Genomic DNA, 22,532 nt, shown 5'->3' with positions numbered 1-22,532 from the left:
TAAACCGTAATTTATTTGGAAAAAAAAAGAGTTGTAAGAGTTGTGTTAGGTTATCTGGGTGCAGTGTGCATACCCACTTCACTTTTTTTTAAAGTGTTTATAGAGTATCCACCTCACATGCAAGGACCGTAATGCTTCCAACAATGCATTTCCAATTTTCTTGTGCAATTATAACATCATTTGTTTTGCATGACAGTTAAAAACTTTATTAGAAAGGTATTAGTGTTCAAGGAATTGTGTAAAATGAAAAATGAACTTTGTGCAATTCCATTGTTTTCTACAGGTATAAGCTGATTCGGCGGAGAGTCATCTGGCTAATAGGCCAGTGGATATCAGTCAAATTCAAATCAGACCTTCGCCCTTTACTCTATGAAGTCATCCTTAGTCTCATGCAAGATCCTGACTTAGTGGTAAGTCAGCTTCTAAAGCTCCACAGTTACACTAAGTGGTACAATTCAGTTAAGCTCACCTCCATCGAATTTACATTTCCAATTCTTTCATACCTTGTCTTTTCCATCCAAAGTATAAAAGCTGAACATACAATATTGAGTGTTTTATTTCTAGCGTAAAAGTACCACACACCCACTGACGAGCAGTTGTGTTTCATATAAATTTAACTACCATCCTTTTGTTATAATAACGTTTTATATCAATGGAATGGACACTTCTCTTTCTATTGTCAAAACAAACAATATTGAGCTGTGTCTTGCCATTGATGCCTTATTTAATTACCTCTCAAATGTTGTGTTTTTGATGTAAGCATTATTCATTTTTTTCCAACATCATTGCAATCATATTTTCAACATACTACATGTTAAGATTCATGTTATTTTCGAGTACAACTCTCACAAATCCCTTTTCCTAACAATGACGTAAGAGAAGAAGTTATAACATTGATGAAACAAAATAATGTCTTACTTCATGCTTGGGCATACTATTTTACTTTAATGTCATTTAATTGAATACGGTGATTTCTTTTTTCTACACGTATTTTTAATCATTACATTTTTACACTTTTATTTTAACTGTTTGTTGTTTAATGTTCAGTTAAATGGTGCTCACTTGGGTACTGGATATTTGTAACCACGCGTTGTTTTTAGTTTAGAAATAAAGTAAACTTTGATTGTGACAGTGTGCGGTGGAACCTGCTTTTAGCTCATTTACGAGCTAACCAATCATTTTCTGCCCCAGATCAATATTGTCTGGGTGAATTAGAGCCTCCCAGGCCACAATAAATAATTGATCACTTATAGTTTGCAGTTAAACAAAGGTTCACAATCAGTTGGATATCAATGTCAAAAAATGCTGTTTCCTTGAAAGAAGTTCTTATTTATAGTAGTCAAATGTATTCTTGTCATGCACTACACTTACACTTAAGCGTATTCGATTCAAAGAAGACAGTGATTTGTGTCTTCTTCTCATCTTCCTAAGCGTGTTGCTTTAGGGTTTTAATAATTTTAAGACACTTTTTTTTAATGATCAAGCAGCTAGACAAGAATTGAATAGATTTAATTCAGAAACCCCATGATTTAAAAAGAGCCTATGCCAGTTGCACTTGAATTCATTGCGTGAGATAGACTTTGCCATAAGTCTTTCTTCTATATCCAATACCTATCAAGGTACCATGGACTCCTCTGCAGTCAAAGCAAAATTGGGTTGTTCATCTTCTTTGACACGGCTTTACTCAGATTTTTTTAATGGGACTACTCACAAAGGTCATTAAATGCAAAATATAATTTGATGTTTTTAAGATCAACTGGCTTCAGAGGCTGAATTTTTCCAAAATTCTAGGACAGTGTCTCTTTTTAAGCTCATGCCTGAAGCACCTATTCAGTGCACAAGTCTGAAAACGATTTGGTAATTTAGTTGAAGATTGTTTTAATTGGGTGTGTGAATGCTTGTTCGTCTCTATATGCCCTGCAATTGGCTGGCAACCAGTTCAGGGTGTCCCCCGGCTATTGCCCGAAGCCAGCTGGAATACGTGCCAGCAAGCCTGCGCCCCTTTTGAAGATAAGCGGCTCTGGAAAATAGATGGATGGCCAAGACAAACGCAAGATCAAGCGGGCCCTAAATATGGAGTACTATGTTTCCCATAAATGACCAACAATGTATTATTTATCCAGTTGAAACCATCTCATTGAAGATCTTAACTGAATGTCCCTTGAAGTCAGCCTTACGATTCATTAGCCTTACAGTGAAGACATGGTAGGGAGAGTGTGTCAGTAAAGAAATGTACATAAAAGACAACAAAATACCAACACTTTTCTCTAATGACTATGTTCTCCTGCTGCGTCTACATTCAAGTTATGCATATGTTTTATGCAAATGTTAACGAGAATCTGGATGTCAACGTCCCCCCACCAAGCTGTTTGCGTTTGCAGTGGGAGGCATTGATTTACTTAGAACTTGTGTCGACAATTCTTTGAAAATATAAAGCCCTGGTGATATAGGAAACCGTTAATTACTTGGTTCATCTGCAGGGGTGCTTTGAAGATGTGCAAGTTGGAGGTACTATATGGATCTGCAACAGAAAGCAGTTATGAACAGTCATGTGTAATTTACTCACTACACTTTGAAGTGGATTACAAAGTTGATTTATGGAATGTAATGACCATACCACAGTAAACGCCACGTTTGCATTACATATTTAATAACGTAAATGTAATTTATAAGTATATTTCATAAGCGTCACGTTAATCTTCCAACTGAGTGTTGGTGATGCCACAAAGTAAGTTTTTCTTGTCTGCTTGGATCTTTAGTGATTTAATCTGTTTCATGCTAAATACTTAAAGGTAAGTCTTGCTTTGAATTGCCATAACAATAATTCATTCATCCCTAAAAGGATTTCCATCAATAAGATTGGTGTTCTCCTTTTATTATGGTATGTGCAATATATACACGCATACACACGCATCATACATTGTAATTTTTTAAATCTTTTCCAGCCCGAGTTCAAACTTTTTCTGATTCAGTGAGCTTTGCCAAGCTAATTTTCTCCTCATTTAAACTTTATAAACAATGCATTTTTCTGCCACACAGTTTGAGAATGATTAATGTTACACCAATTTTTCAGTTAAGTGCTCAGATAAATTGTTTTTCATGTGATCTAGATTGTTTTTATTATGACCAAATTTCATCAAGTTGTCTTCCGCACTTTGCATACTAATTGAAATGCATTTCCTTTCATGTAGTTTGAATTACTAACGCCCGTGCTGACAGCGTTTGTTGAGCCTGGTGTGTCAGTCATTGCTGTTTTTACATTACTACAGTAATTTTTTTTCTGTATGTACATATATATATATATATATATATATATATATATATATAGATAGATAGATAGATAGTGAGAGAGAGCATCTATATCCCTGCATATGTAACATTGAACAATACATTGATCTTGTTGTACCAGCACTTACACCCTTAAGTTTGGAAATGGGTCAGTGTATTTTTTTTTTTTAAAAGTGAACAACCACAATGTTGCTCACTGCTTTTTGTTATGAAAGAGCATGTTATCCCAATTGAATAAGATACAGTGGGTGTTACACAGCGAAAGATGTGGTCATATAGTCTCCCTCAAAGCTTATTCCAAATCTTGTAAAACCCCTTTATTGATCTTGATATCGTTTGTCGCAAAAAAAAAAAAAAGTGCTGACACAAGGCAATCCGCGCTAGTTGAGGATAAGGGCTGCAAAGCACTGACTGTAATAGACTTTTTAAGTCTACCACCAATTTCTTTACTCGTTTACTTTCCTTAATGCCTGTCCTCCATCTGCTTGCTCTTCCCCTGGGCGTTATTACCACCTCCATCTCTGACATGGCAAGAGTGCATGCACCCTTTGGAAATGAAATTAGATGGTGACTTTAGAAAGCACAAGATACTGTACTTCTAACCGAGAGAGATTTACACAGCTTTTATAATACTTGGATCTAGTATTATTCCTCTAACAACTTCAGAAAGTTTCTTTTATGTACAAGGAAATGTTCCTTTTCCTGACCGCTAAAAAGTGATGTGACTATATGAACATGCTTTTTCGGGATGATATAAAACCTGTAACTGAGTCATTTAGGATCTAGATGAGGAAATGAACATGTAGTGTTTTTTTTTTAGTTTCTCTCTGTAGTCATTTCTATTGCAAAAACGAACCAGCATATTTTTTAAACATTTTTAGTGTTGCAAACATTATTTTTCTGTTGAATGTCTCAGATGTTTCAGGACTAATTTGCACTACTCATACCTGCACCCGCACTTACTCAGCACCACTATTGGTTGTGTGTTTGTTTTGTTTTACTTTTTGGTAATGCCAAAACACTTTGTTTTTTACATAAATGGTGATAAAAGAATCTGAATCTGAATGTGCTTGAAAAGTGCTTGGGTCAGTTAATGTGACAAGAACTTAATCTGCTTCCCACAATTTGTACACCTTATATAAGTTTAGTTGGCAAATACCTTATTTGTGCATTATTATCCTGTTATCATTTGGCATGTGGTGATGGTCTGCCATTGCGAAGGCCTCGTGCACGTAGCAAGTTATCTTACCAGTAAATGTATTTGAGACTTTCCCCAGTCAAGTTATGCTCTGAGGTATATGATCAGATGTTGTATGTAAACATAGTGATGAGATGGACCATTTTTTGCAAGTAAATCATAAACGTGATTTCACACCATCGATCTTCTTGATATACTTACTGTATGCCATTTTTCATAGAATTATAGAAAGCCCACATTGTGTAGATATTTGCATTTATTGTTTAATGTTTAATGCATTAATGAGCTTATTTTTTCCATCTGAGCTTGAAATGTCTGACAGCATTTGAATTTACCACGATGTGCATCACATAAATAGTTTGTGAATGTGAGTCACAAAAATAAGTGAATGTTATCACATCCACGTATGCACTTCTTAATAGACAAATTGATTAGATCCTATACCTAATCCAGACTGAAATTCCGAAATAAAAAGTGTATCTTTTATTTCTTGTACTGTTGTTTTTTGTAATGCATTGTGTTTTCTCAACAGGTACGTATTGAGACAGCGACAACTCTGAAGCTCAATATCCTTTCAGGTCTTAGAAGTGAATTACTATCAGTGATTCTCAAAGTGATGTAAGATTACCTCTATTTGTAGTCACCACTCTGCTATCGCTGATACTTCTTATGTATTATTCCACCCTTAACTCATGGCTACCTGTGGATGACTTTGAGTTTCGGACAGAGCAATTCCTCCCCGTGAGTACTCATTTTATCCTCTGTCCAAGGATTGCTGTTTATTTTGAGAAAATATTCACAGTAACACTTCACCATACTGCACAGTACTTGGAGCCCATCTTCGGACTGCTCTTCCAGCTGTTGCAGCAGGTGACCGAATGTGACACCAAAATGCAGGTGCTCCACGTCATCTCCTGCGTCATTGAAAGAGTTAACACACAGGTGAGTTTTGGAAGACTAACTTGTCTGTTTAGGTTACTATGAAATTGCTTTTGAAATGATCCTTTATTTCAAGCAAATAGAATACTTTTTTGAGGAAGACACAGTGGTGCAGTCTGTTGCTGCTTGGAGGAAACATCACTCAAAGTAATCACCCAGGGGATTTTCCCATAAAAGGATCTTAATGATTTGTCATACCGACAGTGGTAACACAAATGACTTTAACCGCAAGGCTTTAGGCGGCTCTTGCCTCCGTGTCATTCCTCACTTAACCCTGTGGCGCAGATACCCGTTGAACCACAGTGATTTAATTCAAGGCCATACCAGAATGATTATATATTCTTGCATTCAATAAGTTGCCCTCATCCACATCTTCCTCTTCTAGGAAAAAAAAAACAAAAAAACCTGACCCTCTTAATGACCTCCCCAGGCTCTTTTCAGATCCACTTTAAGCACCTTGCATTAAACTATGCCTTGACTTCAATCTGTCACAGAAATGACTTTCATCCTTGTGAACTGTCAGTGTGGTTAAGTCTACCCCCGGTCTCCGACCCTGACTAAACCTCTAGAGTCAGCGTGAGTCTTATTAACATTCTAACCCTGCCAGAAAAGGAATGAAGTTTCCTTGTTGGGAGAAAAACACTCAGTGAGTGTTGCTTATGATGATGATTATGATGACAAAAAGATGTATTTATTTATATATATATATATATATATATATATATATATATATATATATATATATATATATGTATATATATGTATATATATGTATATATATGTATATATTTGTTTGCAGGCTTGACATATTTATCTTCCATGTCTCCCATTCCAGCTATTTGAAAAAGTTGTCTTGTCAAGTAAAAGAAGTGTGGGTTACAAAGACCGCTCACAAACCACACAGGGAACATGAACGATTAGTGCGTGTTGCGGCAATATTAAAAAATGTTTTGAAATTCGCTTGCTTTCCTAGCATTCTTTTTGTTATTGTTCAATACTCCAAATAGCCTCTGGCTTTTAATAGATTTTTACATCATTAACGATGCAGGTTGCATTAGCACTGCACATACTGTATGTATTGCATTGTCATAATGAAAACTCTATTAGAGTTCGTGTTTGAATGTGGCTGCCGTTGAAACCACAACCAACCATAACTGCTTGCTGCATAGTCAGATGGACAATCATGTCCTGAAGGATTAAGGGGCTTTTAGATTAGCAACATTAAACTGCATGCTTCATTTTTTCCGAATCTCACATCATTGATGGTGTGAATGTGAGTTGAATTGACTGGCAACCAGTCCAGGGTGTAGTCTGTGCAGTCAGCGAGAATAGGCTCCGATTCCCTCTGACCCTGACCAGTGTGATCAGTCAAGTTATACAGTAAATGGATGGATAATGCTTGTTATTAAGTTTTGCTGAAGGAGTAGCCATAGTCATAACACTAATATCCCTCCTCCCAAATAGTGCAGTTAAGCCATCAGAGTTGAAGCAAGTCCATTCTGTGATGCTGGTTGACTTTCAAATTGTTCTAAAATGAGAGATAGAAAGAAGGCAAAAGGAGTCAATCTTAAAATGTATGGGCAACATTTTTATGACCATTTCATACCAGTCATGCAAGTCCAAGTAAAAGTGAAACCTCTGAAAGTAAAGCTACTCAGCTTTTAAGGCAAATGAACAAGAAAGACTTTTCTGGTGTTCATGCTAATATTTAACTAGTATGTGTTGTTACAGCTACAGTTCATTCAACTACTGCTATTAGCTTACATTCTGCCTCCATTTTTTTTCTGTTAGATCCGACCATATGTAGGCTGTCTGGTGCAATACTTGCCCCTGCTCTGGAAGCAATCTGAAGAACACAACATGCTGCGATGTGCCATCCTCACTACTCTTATTCACCTTGTCCAGGTGGGACGCATTTCATATCGAAGGCTGGTCCAGTTTTCTCATGTTACCAGTGCTTTGTTTCTTGACGTATTTTCATTCTAGTGATGTGCCTGCAAAGCAAGAGACAGAGTCGTCTCTCCTAATGAACACACTACCATGATCATCTTAATGATGATCTGTGCTGCAAAACACCATCTCATTTATACTCTCACTGTATAGTAAATGTCATGCCGAAGTCACAGAGGGGCAAGACCTAAAGGTAGTGTCACGATTACACCCAATATTGTCTTACACCCAAAATTCCCTTTTCACTTCATCTACAAAAAGTATTGTTGGCATTTTCAAAATAGTTTTTTTAAACCTCTAATGTAAGAAATTTTAATTGCCGGCTTCTTTTCGAACACAGGTTAATGTGGTGAAAAATCCTCATTAACCTAAAACTATGTTCAAACGTCAAATCTTAAGTGATGCCAAGTAAAGCCCAAGGCAAATGCCACAGGTTTAGTGGTAGCCAACTTCGAACTTTTTAGTGACAGGCTGCCCTTTGAAGAATATCAAAAAATATAAAAATCATGTATCAAGGATATATAATATTTTGGCGAGAGCATGGCATTCACTTTCTGAAATTCAGTGCATATCTACACAACAGGTGTGAGGCAGAATTGTGCACTCCGACCCAACAGAACGGTACGTGTATTTTCACTATTCGCAGGTCAGCCAATTCCCCATCTCCCTGGAAATAGTTGTGGTCCAATTCAATATGGGTTTTGATTTAGAAAACAGCAATCCCTCACCATTTGTTGAACAGAACTACTCACATTCTCCTTCCAACATAGTAGGACCCAGTGGCACAAAGTTTTTTTTTTGTTTTTTTTTTTTTTTTGAGAACACGCAGATTAATGTAGTAGGCAATGTCAAGGCAAAGCATTCAACAGGGAAACATTTTACAGTTGTATAATCTTTTAAACAGTTGTTAAATAAATGTGAAGCATTTAAATAAACACTTAAAGTTAAAAGTTAAAATGTTACAAAATATTTGGGTCCCAATGTTCTAATTTTGATGTATGCAAGTCACACCTCAGTATAAGTCAAAGGATCGATCGGCTATGAACAAAACAGAAAATTGGAAAATGTATGACTTATAGTCTGAACAAATGCCAGAAAATGTAAAATACAGACGTAAACCTTGATGCAGACTGAAATTAGGTGTGCCGCCATCTTTCATGATATGCAGTCATCACACATGACATCTGCCCAAAATCCATTTGCCTTCTTCCTTTTTGTTGGGTGGCTTTCCTTGCATATTCCAAAAGCTTGAATGTTGGGTTCAGTCAAGAATTTTAGTTACCTGTATGTGTCAATGTGAGTCTGAATGCCTATATTGGAGCTATGTACCCTGCAATTGACTGGCAACCAATTCAGCATATGCGCTGCCTGTTACCCACAAGTCAGGTTGGTTAGGCTCCAGTTCACTGATGACCGTGATGAACTTAATAGCTTCAGAAAATGGGTGAACGCATTGAAGGTTTTTGACTTTAAAACTTTGACTGTGGTTTCTTAAATAAGGCTTGATTAAATGATTGATTTGATTTTAAAATTGTTACAGTGTTTATCCCCAAAAGAAAATTCCATTGCTCTCTGTGCACCAGTATTCATGTGGAATGGACACTAAACGTGACCATTAAATAGTCAGTGAAGTACAGCTTCAATTTGCACCCAAACCTTTTCTCGACCAATTGAAGTTAATCGACTTACAGCGCTATTGAATAGGAGGCTGTAAAATGCACACTGCTTTCTAAAGCTATAATTGTGTCGAAGCGCATGTAGTTGGGTACAGTTAATTCAATGGAATCTTTTTTGAATCAAAATACTGTTAGTCTGAGCAATGTACACACATATCTCTATCCTGAATGCATCTTACTGTAAATATCCCAAAACAAAGTTATGCTCTTAACAATGGAACAAAGGGACATTTTAGTCTGTAAGCTGCAGTACTGAATCTCTTGATGTATTACACTAGGAATACCTGAGTCTGTGTTTTGTCACACTGAACTTTACCTAACATTTGTTCTGCTTCATTCTTCTCAGTCTGAAAAGAAGGAACAAAAAAAAAAAACGTTTATTAGGTTGAAAGTACAGGTTTTAAAGTCCTCGACTTACATTGATGTCTTAAATCTTTTTTTTTTTTTTTCCCTAGGGCCTTGGTGCAGAAAGCAAGAACCTGTACCCATTTCTGCTTCCTGTCATCCAGCTAAGCACAGACGTTTCCCAGCCACCTCATGTGTATTTGCTGGAGGATGGATTGGAGCTTTGGTATGATCCTTGTGTTTTGTAGTCTATTATAATCCGTTCTGCCATCCTGTGGGCAAAAAAAAAAAGATATTATATATATATATATATATATATATATATATATATATATATATATATATATATATATATATATATATATATATATATATATATATATATATATATTTTTTTTTTTTTTTTTTTTGTTTGTTTTATTATTTCTGAAGTAATTCTGTAATTTCAGCTGTCACACCATCATTATTTTAAACTTTTATGAACTAGACTGCTAACGTTCTAGCTACCTTTGTTTTTCTTATAAGTATTAACAAAAGTTAACTTTTTGAATATGAGTTTATTAGAAAGAAATTGAACGTTATCATGAATGAAGAGGAGTAATAAATTGGACACATTAATTTTGCATTACCTGTAAGAAAATTTTGAAATGCAAACCAACACAGCAAATTTGGCTATATCATGTCCCTTTGCAACAAGCGTTATGAACACTAGCCAGCTAGTGCAAGAAATTAAAGGTAGCAGCGGATGAACAAAATTTTCAATTGAAATCAATTATTTGTATTATATTAGAGAGTCCAAATTTTCAAAATCCTAAAAGCCTTCAAAAATGGTAAACAGTAGACAAGTTACCATTACAAGAAGCCATACAAGTGCAAACAGAGGTTAACCCTTCTGTTGAATACAGTAAAATTCTTCATGTCTAACAATATGCGATAAACACCCTCCATTTCTGACATACTTGCATCACCTAAGCAACCCAAAGAACAGGCTTTATCAGTTACAACGGCATATATCTTGTGTTTGTTGTGTTTTTGATTGATATTCGTTGAAATTGATTTTCAGATGATGACATTGTTTTTATCTACACTTTACACAATACCCCTTCTTGAATGCAATTGGGGTTTGGAATTGAATGAGTGGAAATTGGGTTGCCTCATGTCACTATGTTTAAATCTTGCTTATTTTTATGGAATCAGGCATGGACATGGCATGGCGCATGGTGTTTCAGATAAATTTGAAAGCACTTTTTTACAACCTTTTGTTGCACCTGCGATAGGTTTGGCTGAGTGATGGCAAGTTTTGCAGGTGTTACCATTTTTGTAGGCCTCCTGTCATCTCTTGTCTTTTTAACTCGTGTCCTTAATCTCCCTCTTTTCTGTGTTGCCGCCAAGTACTGCAGGATTAGCGTGACGTAAAGCTTGTGGCAAGAAAAAAAAAAAAAATCTCCTTTTTTCCATTCTGTACTTTTATCTTCTTTGATAAAACAGTCCCGCTCCAAAATCCATTTCCTTTGTTTACAGTTAGGTTGTCATCCAATTCTGCTTTTATCTTTCATCAACTTACGCTTGATTCATCTTGATTCATCTGTTCTTTGTGATCTGTAAGATCAAACCTTTCTGCTCAAAATCTCAAATTTTCATTAATTTTGAGTAAAAGCCACTTGTCATTCCATAAATGTGTATTAAAGATAGTGTTCACTTTTGAAAGGTTGTTTGCATTTTGAGTTTAAATATAAGGCATATCTACTCCTCCCTCGGCCTGTCCTTTTCTTCGTGCAGGTACGTGACTTTGGAGAACAGTCCGGCCATCACTCCTGAGCTGCTCAGAATTTTCCAGAACATGTCAGCTCTTCTGGGTGAGCCCTCTTGAGATCTGTTTTTGCTCTTTTAGTTTGAATTATTCCCCGCTCTGTCAAACAACATTACAGCACGCTTCATTCCAATATTCACAAATGTGTTGGATACTTCAAAGACTTCATGCATATGCAAGCATTTTGACAGGATGAAAGATGTTTCTGTCAGCGCTCCATGAGCTGGCATGGCATGGACACGTCAAGGTCAAGTATGAGACACCGCCAGATGCTAACAAAGCACAGCCTGACCAGCTCCAATTTAGAAAAAAAGTGTCTTCTTACATATATCAGATTATACCCTCAAAGGGGGATTCACATTTCACTGTGCTAAATTAATAGTCGATATTAAATAATAGCGTATTATCCAACCATCATTTTTTCTCTAGTGTCTCAGTAACGAGAAGCAGGGTACACCTTGGACCCGTCGTAAGCCAATCACATTGTTTTGACAAGCAACCATTTACACTCACATTGACTCCTGTGGACAATTTAAAGTCTTCCATGAACTGTGCATACATGCTCTTGGAATGTGGGGAGGAAACCTGAGTACTCTGAGATAAGCTACGCAAGCGGGAGAAAATGCAAACTTTACACTTGGCCAGAGCTAATATTTTGAACGTACTACTTCAGGACTGAGAGGCAGACATGCTAACCACAAGGTACACTTTTCTGCCTCAATAATAATGTGCACTATAATCACAATGATGAATAAAACATAAAAGAAGACATCTGAAAATGCTGAATTTTTATGTTTTTCGACAGCACCTATTGTAGAAGTTTGTATTCTGTTGTGGTCTTTCACATTCTTTGTTTCACTTCTGATTTGTCCGGCATGTTTTCAGGCTTAGTGTCCAAGTTTCTTGCTCCCCCACCATCCGGTAATACACAGCCTTCTGGTCAGCTTGTTATTTATTTGTTTCCCCCAGTTCTTCATTCTTCTACAATCAATTTTAAAACGTGTGACTGCAGAAAGTAATAGCTTGGGCTTGGGCCGGCTGATACATTTGTTTACATTTTTCATTTCTGATAGATGCGTGTGAAAAAAACTCACCACTTTGTGTGGAAGAAAGCTTGTTGGTTTTGAACCAAAGCTTCCATTGCTAAAATTATCGAAACGTTGAGTATTTTTATTGAACTCAAGGGTTCGAAAAGCTACTTATAATCAAAGTAATGTAACCCCCAAGAAGCAGTTTTTCCAAAAGCTCAGGCATGAATAACAAGATTTCTAATCATGAACAGCAGACGGGCAGTCACACTCTTGATAATAATTATCCCATTGTGAGAACTCACATAGATACTTTCAGAATTAGGACAGAAAATTGGTGCAATCCTGTGTTATGAGCCTGGGTCTTGTTACATCATACTTGAGCTTTCTGTACTGATCTTGGCGTTGGCTTCAGCAAGCTTTGTCGGCAGGCCAGTAACTGGTGGTAGATCGAAAAGGACTGTGTGATTGAGCACTAGGCCGCTGCTTTTTTCTTCCCTTTTTAGAGTTGTGTGGTGAGGAACCGTATTGACTTGGTGCTTCTGCTGCACACTGAATGAGCCAGACTAATATGAACATTGGTTTATACTTATTGGGTTACTTCAAGGTTTGATCATTCACAGCATGGATTGGAATTTGGAGTAAATGAAATTTAGGAACAAATGACCGTTAAGACCAGCCATAGATCTTCATCTCCCACTCTGCAGCTGCAGTAGGAAACATGGTTTTTGGGCCATATGCGGCGAAAGCAAGGTCCTGCCTTTGAATCTCTATAACCAAATCTAAATTTTGGGGACCTATAAGAAGACTACAGTACATCTTAAAGCTTTTTGCCCATTCGTTTGGCATTTGATGTAAATATTTTTAAAACATTGCATCCCTTTTTTTTTCCCCAAAAAAAGATTGAGTGGCCGTGAAACATTCAGGGGGTATCACCATCACTAAAACTAAATGGCACGTGACTTTTTTTTTTGTTTTTGTTTTTTTCAACCTTCACTGCCAGATTGATTTCTTGGTATCTATCCTCTTCTGTCCTTGTCCCACTTAATCAAGATTGAGCATCATGGAAAAAAATGCTCTGACCTGAATTTGTCAACTATCATTATTGTTGGCTGATTTTGCTTTGGAGACATGTCATATTTCTCTCCTTTCTATCAATATGTGGAACGATGCTCCCGCCACTACCTCCACCACCTCGGCTTTCACGTTTGGCAAGCAAACTAAGTAAAGTGAGTGAGTAGTGATGAAATACAACACAAATAAATGTACAAAAATGATCCGATTTGCATATTTCTAGGAATAAAGAGGCTGCAGATAAGATGAACTATTATTGCCGTATTCCCTGAGGGAAAATAAAATTATGAAAATACTGCAGATTAATGTATTGTCAAATAAATATATAGAATATTTGCTTTAAGGAGAAACACTAAACAAATGGGTGATGTTTGAAACATTCCCACTGCCTCTTCTGTGTCTTGTGATTAACCTGTTAGTATTTTTTTTTTCGTTTTTAAATGTCTTGTTGACAAGTGAGAGGGTGCTGGGTTGTTTAGTTTCTAATCTTGCAATCACAGCTGTAACAGCTAGATAGTTCATTCATATTGTTGGCTTAAAACCTCACAGTGCCCAAATTAATCAATAGAAGGCAATGTTTTAATCTCATGCCCTATTCAGTTCTGTCCCTTGCTTAACTTCATTTTAGCGCCAGCTCTTGTCCCACTCTGTATCTATTTTGGGATGCATTCTTCATCACTGAACTCTGGCCAGAACACTAGCCCTATCTAAGAAGCAAATGTATTGAAGCCAGAATGGATGGATGGTAATGAATGCATGAACTGGTGCTTTTCTATTCTTCCAGGAGCCAACTCAAAATCATTTTGCCTCATATGTTACTAGAGTGTAACTTTCTTACAATCTAATTGAGAGCCTGGGCCAGCTTACATGATTGAAAAGCAAATGAATGTTCCCTCCTGATAGTGTCAGTTTTTGTGCAACATCAACAAGCTTTTAACTATACAGTATTTGGGTTAGAAAGTAATATGTCAATGTTGCAACGGAGATGTCGCTTGAAGGTAAACTAAATAATGTCTTTACTTGTGCGCCTTTATTTTCTGAGGTAAATTAAACATTACATGCTCTGAAGTAAAACTTGAGTTAGGTTTTGAAGAATAATACTCCTCTATGTGGACATAACTTTTAATGACAAAGATGAGGAAGCCCTGCATCAAAGCAAACCAACCATAAATACATAACACAACACAGTGAAGGCAAATAATCAGTATTGCAACCCTCACAATAACCCAGTGAACAGTTTCATACCACTACAACATAAACATTCATCTTTGATGAAACTGGCACAGAGAAAAATGTCTTTTTTGTTCCTATACCCAGAGACAATGTACTTCATGAAACACTGCCCCCTAAAGGAGGGCGGACTATACTTCAGGTATGATCTGCTCTCTCAGTTACAGTACTTGAAATTTAGGCCAGTACATTCTGTACTGAAATGTAGGTATGTGTTTGTGCCTGTTCAGTGAAGTTTTAAGTTTAATGGTTGTTCTTTTTAGTGTATGTAATATGAAATGTTAGAGAGGTTTTAGTTGTGCTTTCATAAAGCGTTTTCACTTTTTTATTTATGTTCTTGAAATGTTCTTCTTAAAATGAATTAGCTGCTGAAATTGCTCAAGGCCCCATAGCGGTTGGTGGTCAGTTCACTTTTCAAAGGCTATATAATAGACGTGAGTCCCTCTACACATGGAGGACCTGACAGCCTAATAGAGTTGCCATTCCTACTGATCACTTTTTAACGAACGTGTCTGACTCAAATGTATCCTGTTTGAACCAGCAACATTACTCCTGTGGTTCTGATATCACGTTGTCTCAGACCAAAATTTATGGGGAGACATTTGCCTTGAATTTCACTAATGCTTCTAGCAAGGAAAATAGTGAGCTCCTAAACTGTGTACCGTAATTCCCCAAGTATCGGACTCTCCTCTGTCCTAGGACACATTCTTAATTTTCGTGTCAAATTATTGTATTTTCTATGTTAACGTTAGAGATAGGAATCTTTGGCTAGATCATGATTCAATGCTGATTTTTAAGTCTCCGGATTAATTCAGAATCGATTTTTGAATGTAAGTGATTTTCTTTTCAAAGCAATTAGATCAATCAATCAATTTTTATTTGTATAGCCCTGAACCACCGAAGTCTCAATGGGCTTCACAGGTGAAAAGGGGGCATGTCGAGACTTTTTTTGAAAAAAGAAGTCATGCGAGACATCTTTTCGGTGTAAGGTACACAACAGCATCCCCTGTCAAAGCTCCCAGAAGCGGAAGGAAAAACTCAAAAAACCCAATTTGGGGAAAATCAGAAGCCTTCGGAAGAGACCACAGTTGGGAGGAGCCCCCTTCCAGGCCCACAGGTTGAAGTGGATGCTGCATGTACCAAATACAGACATATACAGATACACCATACAGACAAATACAGATACCCAATACAGACAAATACAGATACACAATACATATTACAGAAAACATATTGTGCTATATAGAGCAATGATGTCTTGACAACAGGCGGAGCCATTGGGTTTCCCTCAGTCCAGCCAAGTTACAAATTATGTTGCGTTATCTACCCCAAAAGATTTCCACCCATCACTTCTTGCTTTGAAAACCCTTTTTTTTTTTTTTTTTTTTTTTTTTTGGGGGGGGGGGTCACATTTGCTCATTTAAAGATCCCTAATTGCCTTGAATGTGCTTGCAAGGGCAAATGTCCAGTTGCTCTAATGAAAGATAAAAGCTCGGAATGACGGCAGCAGGTCAGGACAAATTAGCGCCCATATTTAAAAGTTTGTCACTTTAATGCAGTCGACAAGAAAATATCTAGGTCGTTATTTTGGAAATTCAATTTTAAGCTTGCATTTCCACACAAGTCCATAGATAATGCAGGAAATTAACTTTTTTTTTTTTTTTTTTTTGGTCAAACTAGAACATTATCACATTTGGCTCCTTTTTATCGCAGCATCCGGCGGTTCATTTATTATTGCCCATGGAGAGCAGTGCAGAGATGTGGGCCATAGAAAAGCGTCTGGCTGGGATTGGTGTCGCAGCTTGCCAGGTATATGGCCTGGCCTTCCTGATAAAAGAGCCCCGCTCCATCACTGCTTAACTGGAGCAACAAATTCCCTAATTAGAATGTCAAGAGTCTTGCCTTGGCCTGACTCAACGAGCACTTTTCTCTGTGTAATACTGCCATCTCGCCCCCAAGTAGAACACCTTTCAGCTGCATGTGGAGCACTGACAAGACGACGCACAAACAGCAGCTTTTCTTTTTCTTTTTTTTTTTTTTTTTTGGGAGGGCATTGCGCTGACAGCTCAAGTGTACATTAATCTTAACAGATGTTTTATTTAATGCTGCTATATTTGCATATGAGAAGTAATAGAATGCACTGCTCTGAAAGAAATTAAGGTATTGACTTCTGACAGAATAAGCTTTGTTAAAGGGCTGCTTCTACTTGTCCAGGTTTATAATCGAAAATATGATATGTTAAAAGTTTTTAATTGTAATTGCTTTTGTTGTCGGTTAAGCTTGCAAGTATGTTTTTTTGCACTGCATTTTGAAACAAAAGCAGGGATTTTCTCAAATAGAATTTAGTATCTGAGCATACTCTCCTATGTTATGCAACTATGTACTCTTATGTCACTGCAAAAATGTATTGACTTCTTTTAACAGCAAAACGTGTATGCTGGGACTAAGGTTTGTAATATATATCAGTTGTAAAATGATAGAAAGCAAATGTTATACTACATACCCTTAAGTGTTTGAATAAGACCTTGAAACATGACTGGTGTGCAGACATTATTTTGGGTAAAACCGAACCTGCATTTTATAAACATGTTTGGACAAACAACTCATGGAGAAAAAGACATTGGAAAACACAAGACATCTACCTTATTGTTATAGTTAGATTAATGTAATTTGTTGTGGAACGGCTGCATGGAAATGAAAGCAAATTTGTTTGCAGTATTCAGACATGCTCGTTTTTTGAAGTACGGGCAGTTTGTTTTTATTCATGGGCCTGGGTTTCCCTTGCTTCATTTGTACTCGCAAGTCCCAGATGATGATAAGAATCTTATCAAGGCCATGCTCCAGTACGCTAAGATATGCGCCCCTACTTAAACCCAGAATGAGAATGTATTGTTTCCTTATTTTACATGAATGTCTGCTTGAATTGGCAATTCTTCTGGCCGTGATACTCTGGTAGGGACATCGTCTATCAGTCGAAGCTTTAGATATAATTGTTATGGTAATAAAGGCCAGACAAATTACAGAATCAAAAATAAGGATGGATATTTTCTTTTTGAAATAAAAATAGGGATGAACATGTTCTTTTTGCAATAATGTATCTTTAAAGGGGCATAATAAACGGGGGCCTCTTCAGAATAAACTAGTTGACTGAATCAATAGTGCCTCTGCTTTAACTTGAGTTGACTCCATTTATTTAATTAACATAGGAATTCTCATTTGTATGAATGCAATCTCCAACTGGTAAACGTCATTAGAATTATTTCCCCTAACATCAAATATCATCAAACTTTGCTTCTGGCTGAAAAACGACCTTATGTAATCATTACTTCTAATATCTTCTCTACTGGTTAGCGGTAATGTATGTTTCACAATTTTGAGGTTCTGGTTTGATTATCGGCTCCTTCCCATGTAGAATTTGAAATTGTATCCCCTTTGCTCATGTGTTGTTTCTCCCGGTGCTGTGGCTTTCTCATTTGTTCCAAAGATATGCATGCAAGGTTCGTTGAAAACAAATTTGTTGATCAGTGCAAATGTGATTTGTCAATGGTTCCTTGACCGACCTTTACACCAAATTCAGCTGGAATAAGCCCAGCCCAACAGTGACCCAAATGAGGAGAATCACAATTGAACGAACAGAAAGATTTTTTTCTCGTGTAATTCTCCTTGGGGATGTTGTTTTTTTGTCGTTTTATTATGTCAGACATGAATTCAGAGATGAGCAATTTATCACAATGTGTAGTGATGGAAGGCATTTGACATTACCACATTTATTTGAAGAAAAATCAATTTAAGTCCGGCTGCGAAATCCCTTGTGTGTTATCCTGTATAAAGCAGACAAACGCCTTTCGTCTTGATACCATTTACAAGCAGGCTTTGTCAAACGGTTCTTCATCTCAAGGGTAACCACCTTTCCAAATGAACTCTTTTTGATATAATGGTCATTTCCCTCCGCATCTAAACACAACTGGCCCTCTTTCCACTCCTGAGGTGTCGCCTTTTAGTTCTCCTGTAAATGTTTCCACTTGTGTGGGGGTCATTCATGGATTGTGGGGACATTACTTGTGACACCTCAGCTCACTGATGAAATATAAAGATGGAAGGATGTGTGTCATGTGCTCAGGGCCACTATTGTCTTGTAAAGCTTCTTTCTTTTTGAGATGCGTCCTCTCTTTGACTTGGCCTAGACAACACTGACTGTAAATTTAATCGCACAATAGACAATGCAGCTCTTTGCTCAGTACCCAGCAACTGTTTAAAGCCAATACTTTCTGAGTAGATGGGAAAGGAAATGCCAATTATGTTTGAATCAAAGCTACAAGCGTGTAATTGTTTTACCCTCCATTGTTTTCTATTGAAGTTGGGTAGTGTCATAGTGTCCATGATCAGAATATAGATATGAATGTTTTTTATTTACTGTTTAATTTTGTTGTTTTGTTCGCCTGTTTATTTTATACATGTTTATATAATATGCCAAGTAACTGTTATACACATTTAAAAAATTACTTTCAATTATTTACTGACTTTGTGTAGGCTTCACGGGGTTCCCTCTCAGTCATTAAATACTACATAAAGGAAAATAGTTGTAATTTTATGTTTCTATTTCACATTAAATATTTACTCAGTAAATTCTGTAGATGGCTGGCGAGCAGTCCAGTTTGTACCCCTCCTCTCTCCCAAAATCAGTGAGGGCAGGCACTAGTGCTGGCTATTGGGTCTTAAAAGTCTTTTGAGATATATTTGCTGTAATACTGGTAAGGCATACTGCGATATGTATTGCGATATTTTGGTCAATGTTTGTAAAAAAAAAAAAAAAACACAAAAAACAATGGCATATTTTAACAATGACTGAAAAAAACGGAAGGAAATTATTTGAACAGACAAATTATATATTTTTTTTCTTTTTCAGAAGCCACACATAATTGACAGACGTCTCAATGCAATATGCTTATTGGTCAATTCGTATCGCAATATATCGATATATTGATGTTATCGCCCAACCCTAGTAGGCACAGGCTTCGCAATGACCAAATAAGGACACGCCTTTTAAATTATTGGTTCGCCTTCCAGTTAAATTTAATCCTTATGTATTGGAGTTACAGTTTTACAATATGTTAGCTTGGGATTTTCCTTGTTCATATTGAGGTAGCGACATGCCTGGTTACAAAAGAAACAATATTTGAAAATCCACTGAATTTTCCAACACATTTGTATAGGGCTGCACATTAATCGAATTGTAATTGCGATCACGATATTGGCTGCCACGATTAAATATGCTTATCCTCGGCAATATTAACATTTAAAAAGCTGGCTATCATACATTTCAAATCAAGCACTTTCTCATCCTACCAGAGTAACCAAGACCTCATTAAGCTTAAGAAATAGCAAGCGAGCTATTGGTCAGTAAGTTAATGGTCGGTCCTCATTAACTGCAAAACACGAAGTAACACTGTATTTTAATATTGTAATATTGAGGGGGGAAAATTAATCATGAAGACTCATTATTGTAACCTGTTTATTAATTTTGATAGTAGGCTAACATAGCCAATATAGACATTTACAGCATGTGTTTGCCTTCACTATCAGGCTTGTATACTGTAAGGCTTTAATTTTTTTGGGTGACACCAGACAATTTTTTGTTGGTTTTTTTGCTTCAATTTGGCTCTTTCAACATTTTGGGTTGTCACACGTGACCTGTGCTATACACTGCTATGATGCTGGCAGCAGGTACTGTTCAATAAAAGGTCAGTGTCATAAAGTGTTTTTTAAGTGCCTTTTATTGGCGATTGAACCTGATTTCAGAATGACGTGCCGTTGATGTCGGGAGAGACAGTTTGTGACAGCTATTCAAAGATGAGTAAAGTCAGCCATTATGCCGAACATGCTGCCAGGAACAAATGTGTCGAGGTGTTATATTATTGTTTTTAAAACTATATAGTTTATTTTGGAGTTAGCCTTCTCACCATGTTGGTGGTTTGTTTTACTGAAAGCATTCAAATATTGCATTAAATATAGCATTAAATATTGTTGCTGAGATTGGCTTGCCAATTTCTTGAGGTGTGTACTACATAAGCAGTTAAAGCAAAAAAAAAAGTCTCATGCATTTTTGCGATCTAGGCTCTTGAATTACTTGAGGACTCGTTTCAGCTCAAATGGAGAACCACTAGCCACGGTATTGCCACTTTGTTTTGTTCATACACGGTCATAGTCGATTTGTTCTGGATTACAGGGATGTCAATGGCATTTTGAGCAAGTGTTTGGTTCATGCCTTTTGTACCTGGCCCTAACTTTCCACTAAAACAGTGGGGCTGCTATGAATATGTTCAGAATATCTATCCATCCATCCATCCATCCTGTTTCTTTAGCTGTTTATCCTCACTGCTGGCTTCTCCGTGTCGATCTCAGCTGTCTACGGGCAGTAGGCGGGGGGACACCCTGGACTAGTTGCCAGCCAATTGCAAGGCACACAGGGACGAACAACCATTCACGCACCCCTCACACTTAAGGACAATTTAGAGTGACCGATACACTTACCATGCATGTTTTTGGAATGTGTGAGAAAGCCAGAGTACCCGGAGCTGCTTGTTTGTTAGTGTAGCGTGTCGTGCGTGAGCTGTTCTATGCACTTGGTTAGATGGGAATGAAACACAACACTTGTACTTCTTTGCCCGCAAGCACGCCACAAAATGAGCTAGCTCTTATTGTCTTTGGGAGCAGAACTGCTGACAGGTGCTTACTCCACCGCTCACATCATCACCATGGGACACCTCCTTTCAATTCAGCGCTTACATTAGCAATATCTTGCGCTACATTCACATGCTCATTTCATATTTGTCAAATAAAGGATGACTGAAAATTAGCTTGGGATATGAGCGGTAAATCTTGCACCACATTTAAGTTTGCTTCATGTCATGGAACATCTTGGATGAAAATAGGTAAGCACACAAATGCACGCAGTGAAGCACCCGACGTTACGCATCGGTGATTTCTGTTGCGCATGCGTACCTGCGCACCACTAATCTGCACCCCTACTTGTAACAAATGGTTGAATCAAGTCACGAAATTTTTGTTTTGCACATTTAAGTTGTGTTCATTTCACCAGAGAGAAGCTTTTTACTTAAAACGTCCCAATCATTAGTTGAAATTGTCTGTACTTGTCTATTTACAGTACAAAAAAAATAAGGAGGTCTTGGGAGTCTTTAGTAGAAAATGACTGAGGAAGATGTCTGCTAAAGAAGTAGAATATGAAGGACATTTCTTGGGTTGTAGTAGGTATTTATGAACTTAGCGCATTTGTTTTGATTTTTTTAGGTTGTTCGGCTATAAACTCTAAGAATTCATGCAGGAGTGAGCAAAATGAAGATGTATGGTGCTTATCAGACGGTGACCATATACGCTGCTTGCACAAGGGCATTTACTTCATCTGCGGTGTTGTGGACATTATTCTCCTCTGTTATCATGAGAGTCATATGACACCAGGCTCTTTTTTTTTTCATCCTTGGTCTTGTTCCTGATCAAAAGTAATACCATCTTTCGGTCAGACATTTGTTGTTGTGAGGTGTCTTCTCCGTGCATGTCTACAGTACTACCACTTAGAATTAAGAATTACTTTCCAAGGTTTGCTCTCATCTCTGCTTGTATGCTTGCTGTCTGTTTGAAATGGGTGTTTTCTATTTATGTGCTGTAATACATTTTGCTTTAGGTTTTTTTTTAGGTGAATATTCATGGGTTAGCATATGCTTACTAAAAAGCCTGAGGAATACGATGTGTACCTGCACAGATGGCAGCATACATTATCTTTTTGCCTCATTGTGGCTGAGTGAAAATTGAAGAGAACATATTGGATGCTGTTTATCATGCCCGTTCAACCCAGGCGGCAAAAACAAAACTTATTAGATGCTGTTTATTATGTCTGATCATCTCGAAGCAACAGGCTCTTAGAAAGTCACTTCATGTTTGCTCAGGAGTCCTGTTTGATACAGATGCGTGCCTTAGGG

At 37.2% G+C, this 22,532-nt stretch overlaps 1 protein-coding gene across 1 annotated transcript in view; it reads left to right on the top strand.

Moving 5' to 3' along the window:
• ipo11 (importin 11) overlaps positions 1-22,532 on the top strand; it is a 106,265-nt gene that overhangs the window by 54,591 nt on the left and 29,142 nt on the right. Inside the window, exons 16-22 of the mRNA XM_088429193.1 lie at positions 284-410; positions 5,019-5,052; positions 5,187-5,227; positions 5,312-5,428; positions 7,217-7,330; positions 9,507-9,622; positions 11,176-11,252. Of these exons, the coding sequence (XP_088285319.1) occupies positions 284-410; positions 5,019-5,052; positions 5,187-5,227; positions 5,312-5,428; positions 7,217-7,330; positions 9,507-9,622; positions 11,176-11,252 (626 nt within the window). The remainder of the gene's footprint in view (positions 1-283; positions 411-5,018; positions 5,053-5,186; positions 5,228-5,311; positions 5,429-7,216; positions 7,331-9,506; positions 9,623-11,175; positions 11,253-22,532) is intronic.

The sequence above is a fragment of the Hippichthys cyanospilos genome, chromosome 1 (assembly GCF_059441005.1).
Source record: "Hippichthys cyanospilos isolate Australia breed blue-spotted pipefish chromosome 1, RoL_Hcya_1.0, whole genome shotgun sequence".
Classification (NCBI taxonomy): domain Eukaryota; kingdom Metazoa; phylum Chordata; class Actinopteri; order Syngnathiformes; family Syngnathidae; genus Hippichthys; species Hippichthys cyanospilos.
The sequence above is the reverse complement of the archived record's forward strand: the minus strand, read 5'-3'. Positions and strand labels throughout refer to the sequence as shown.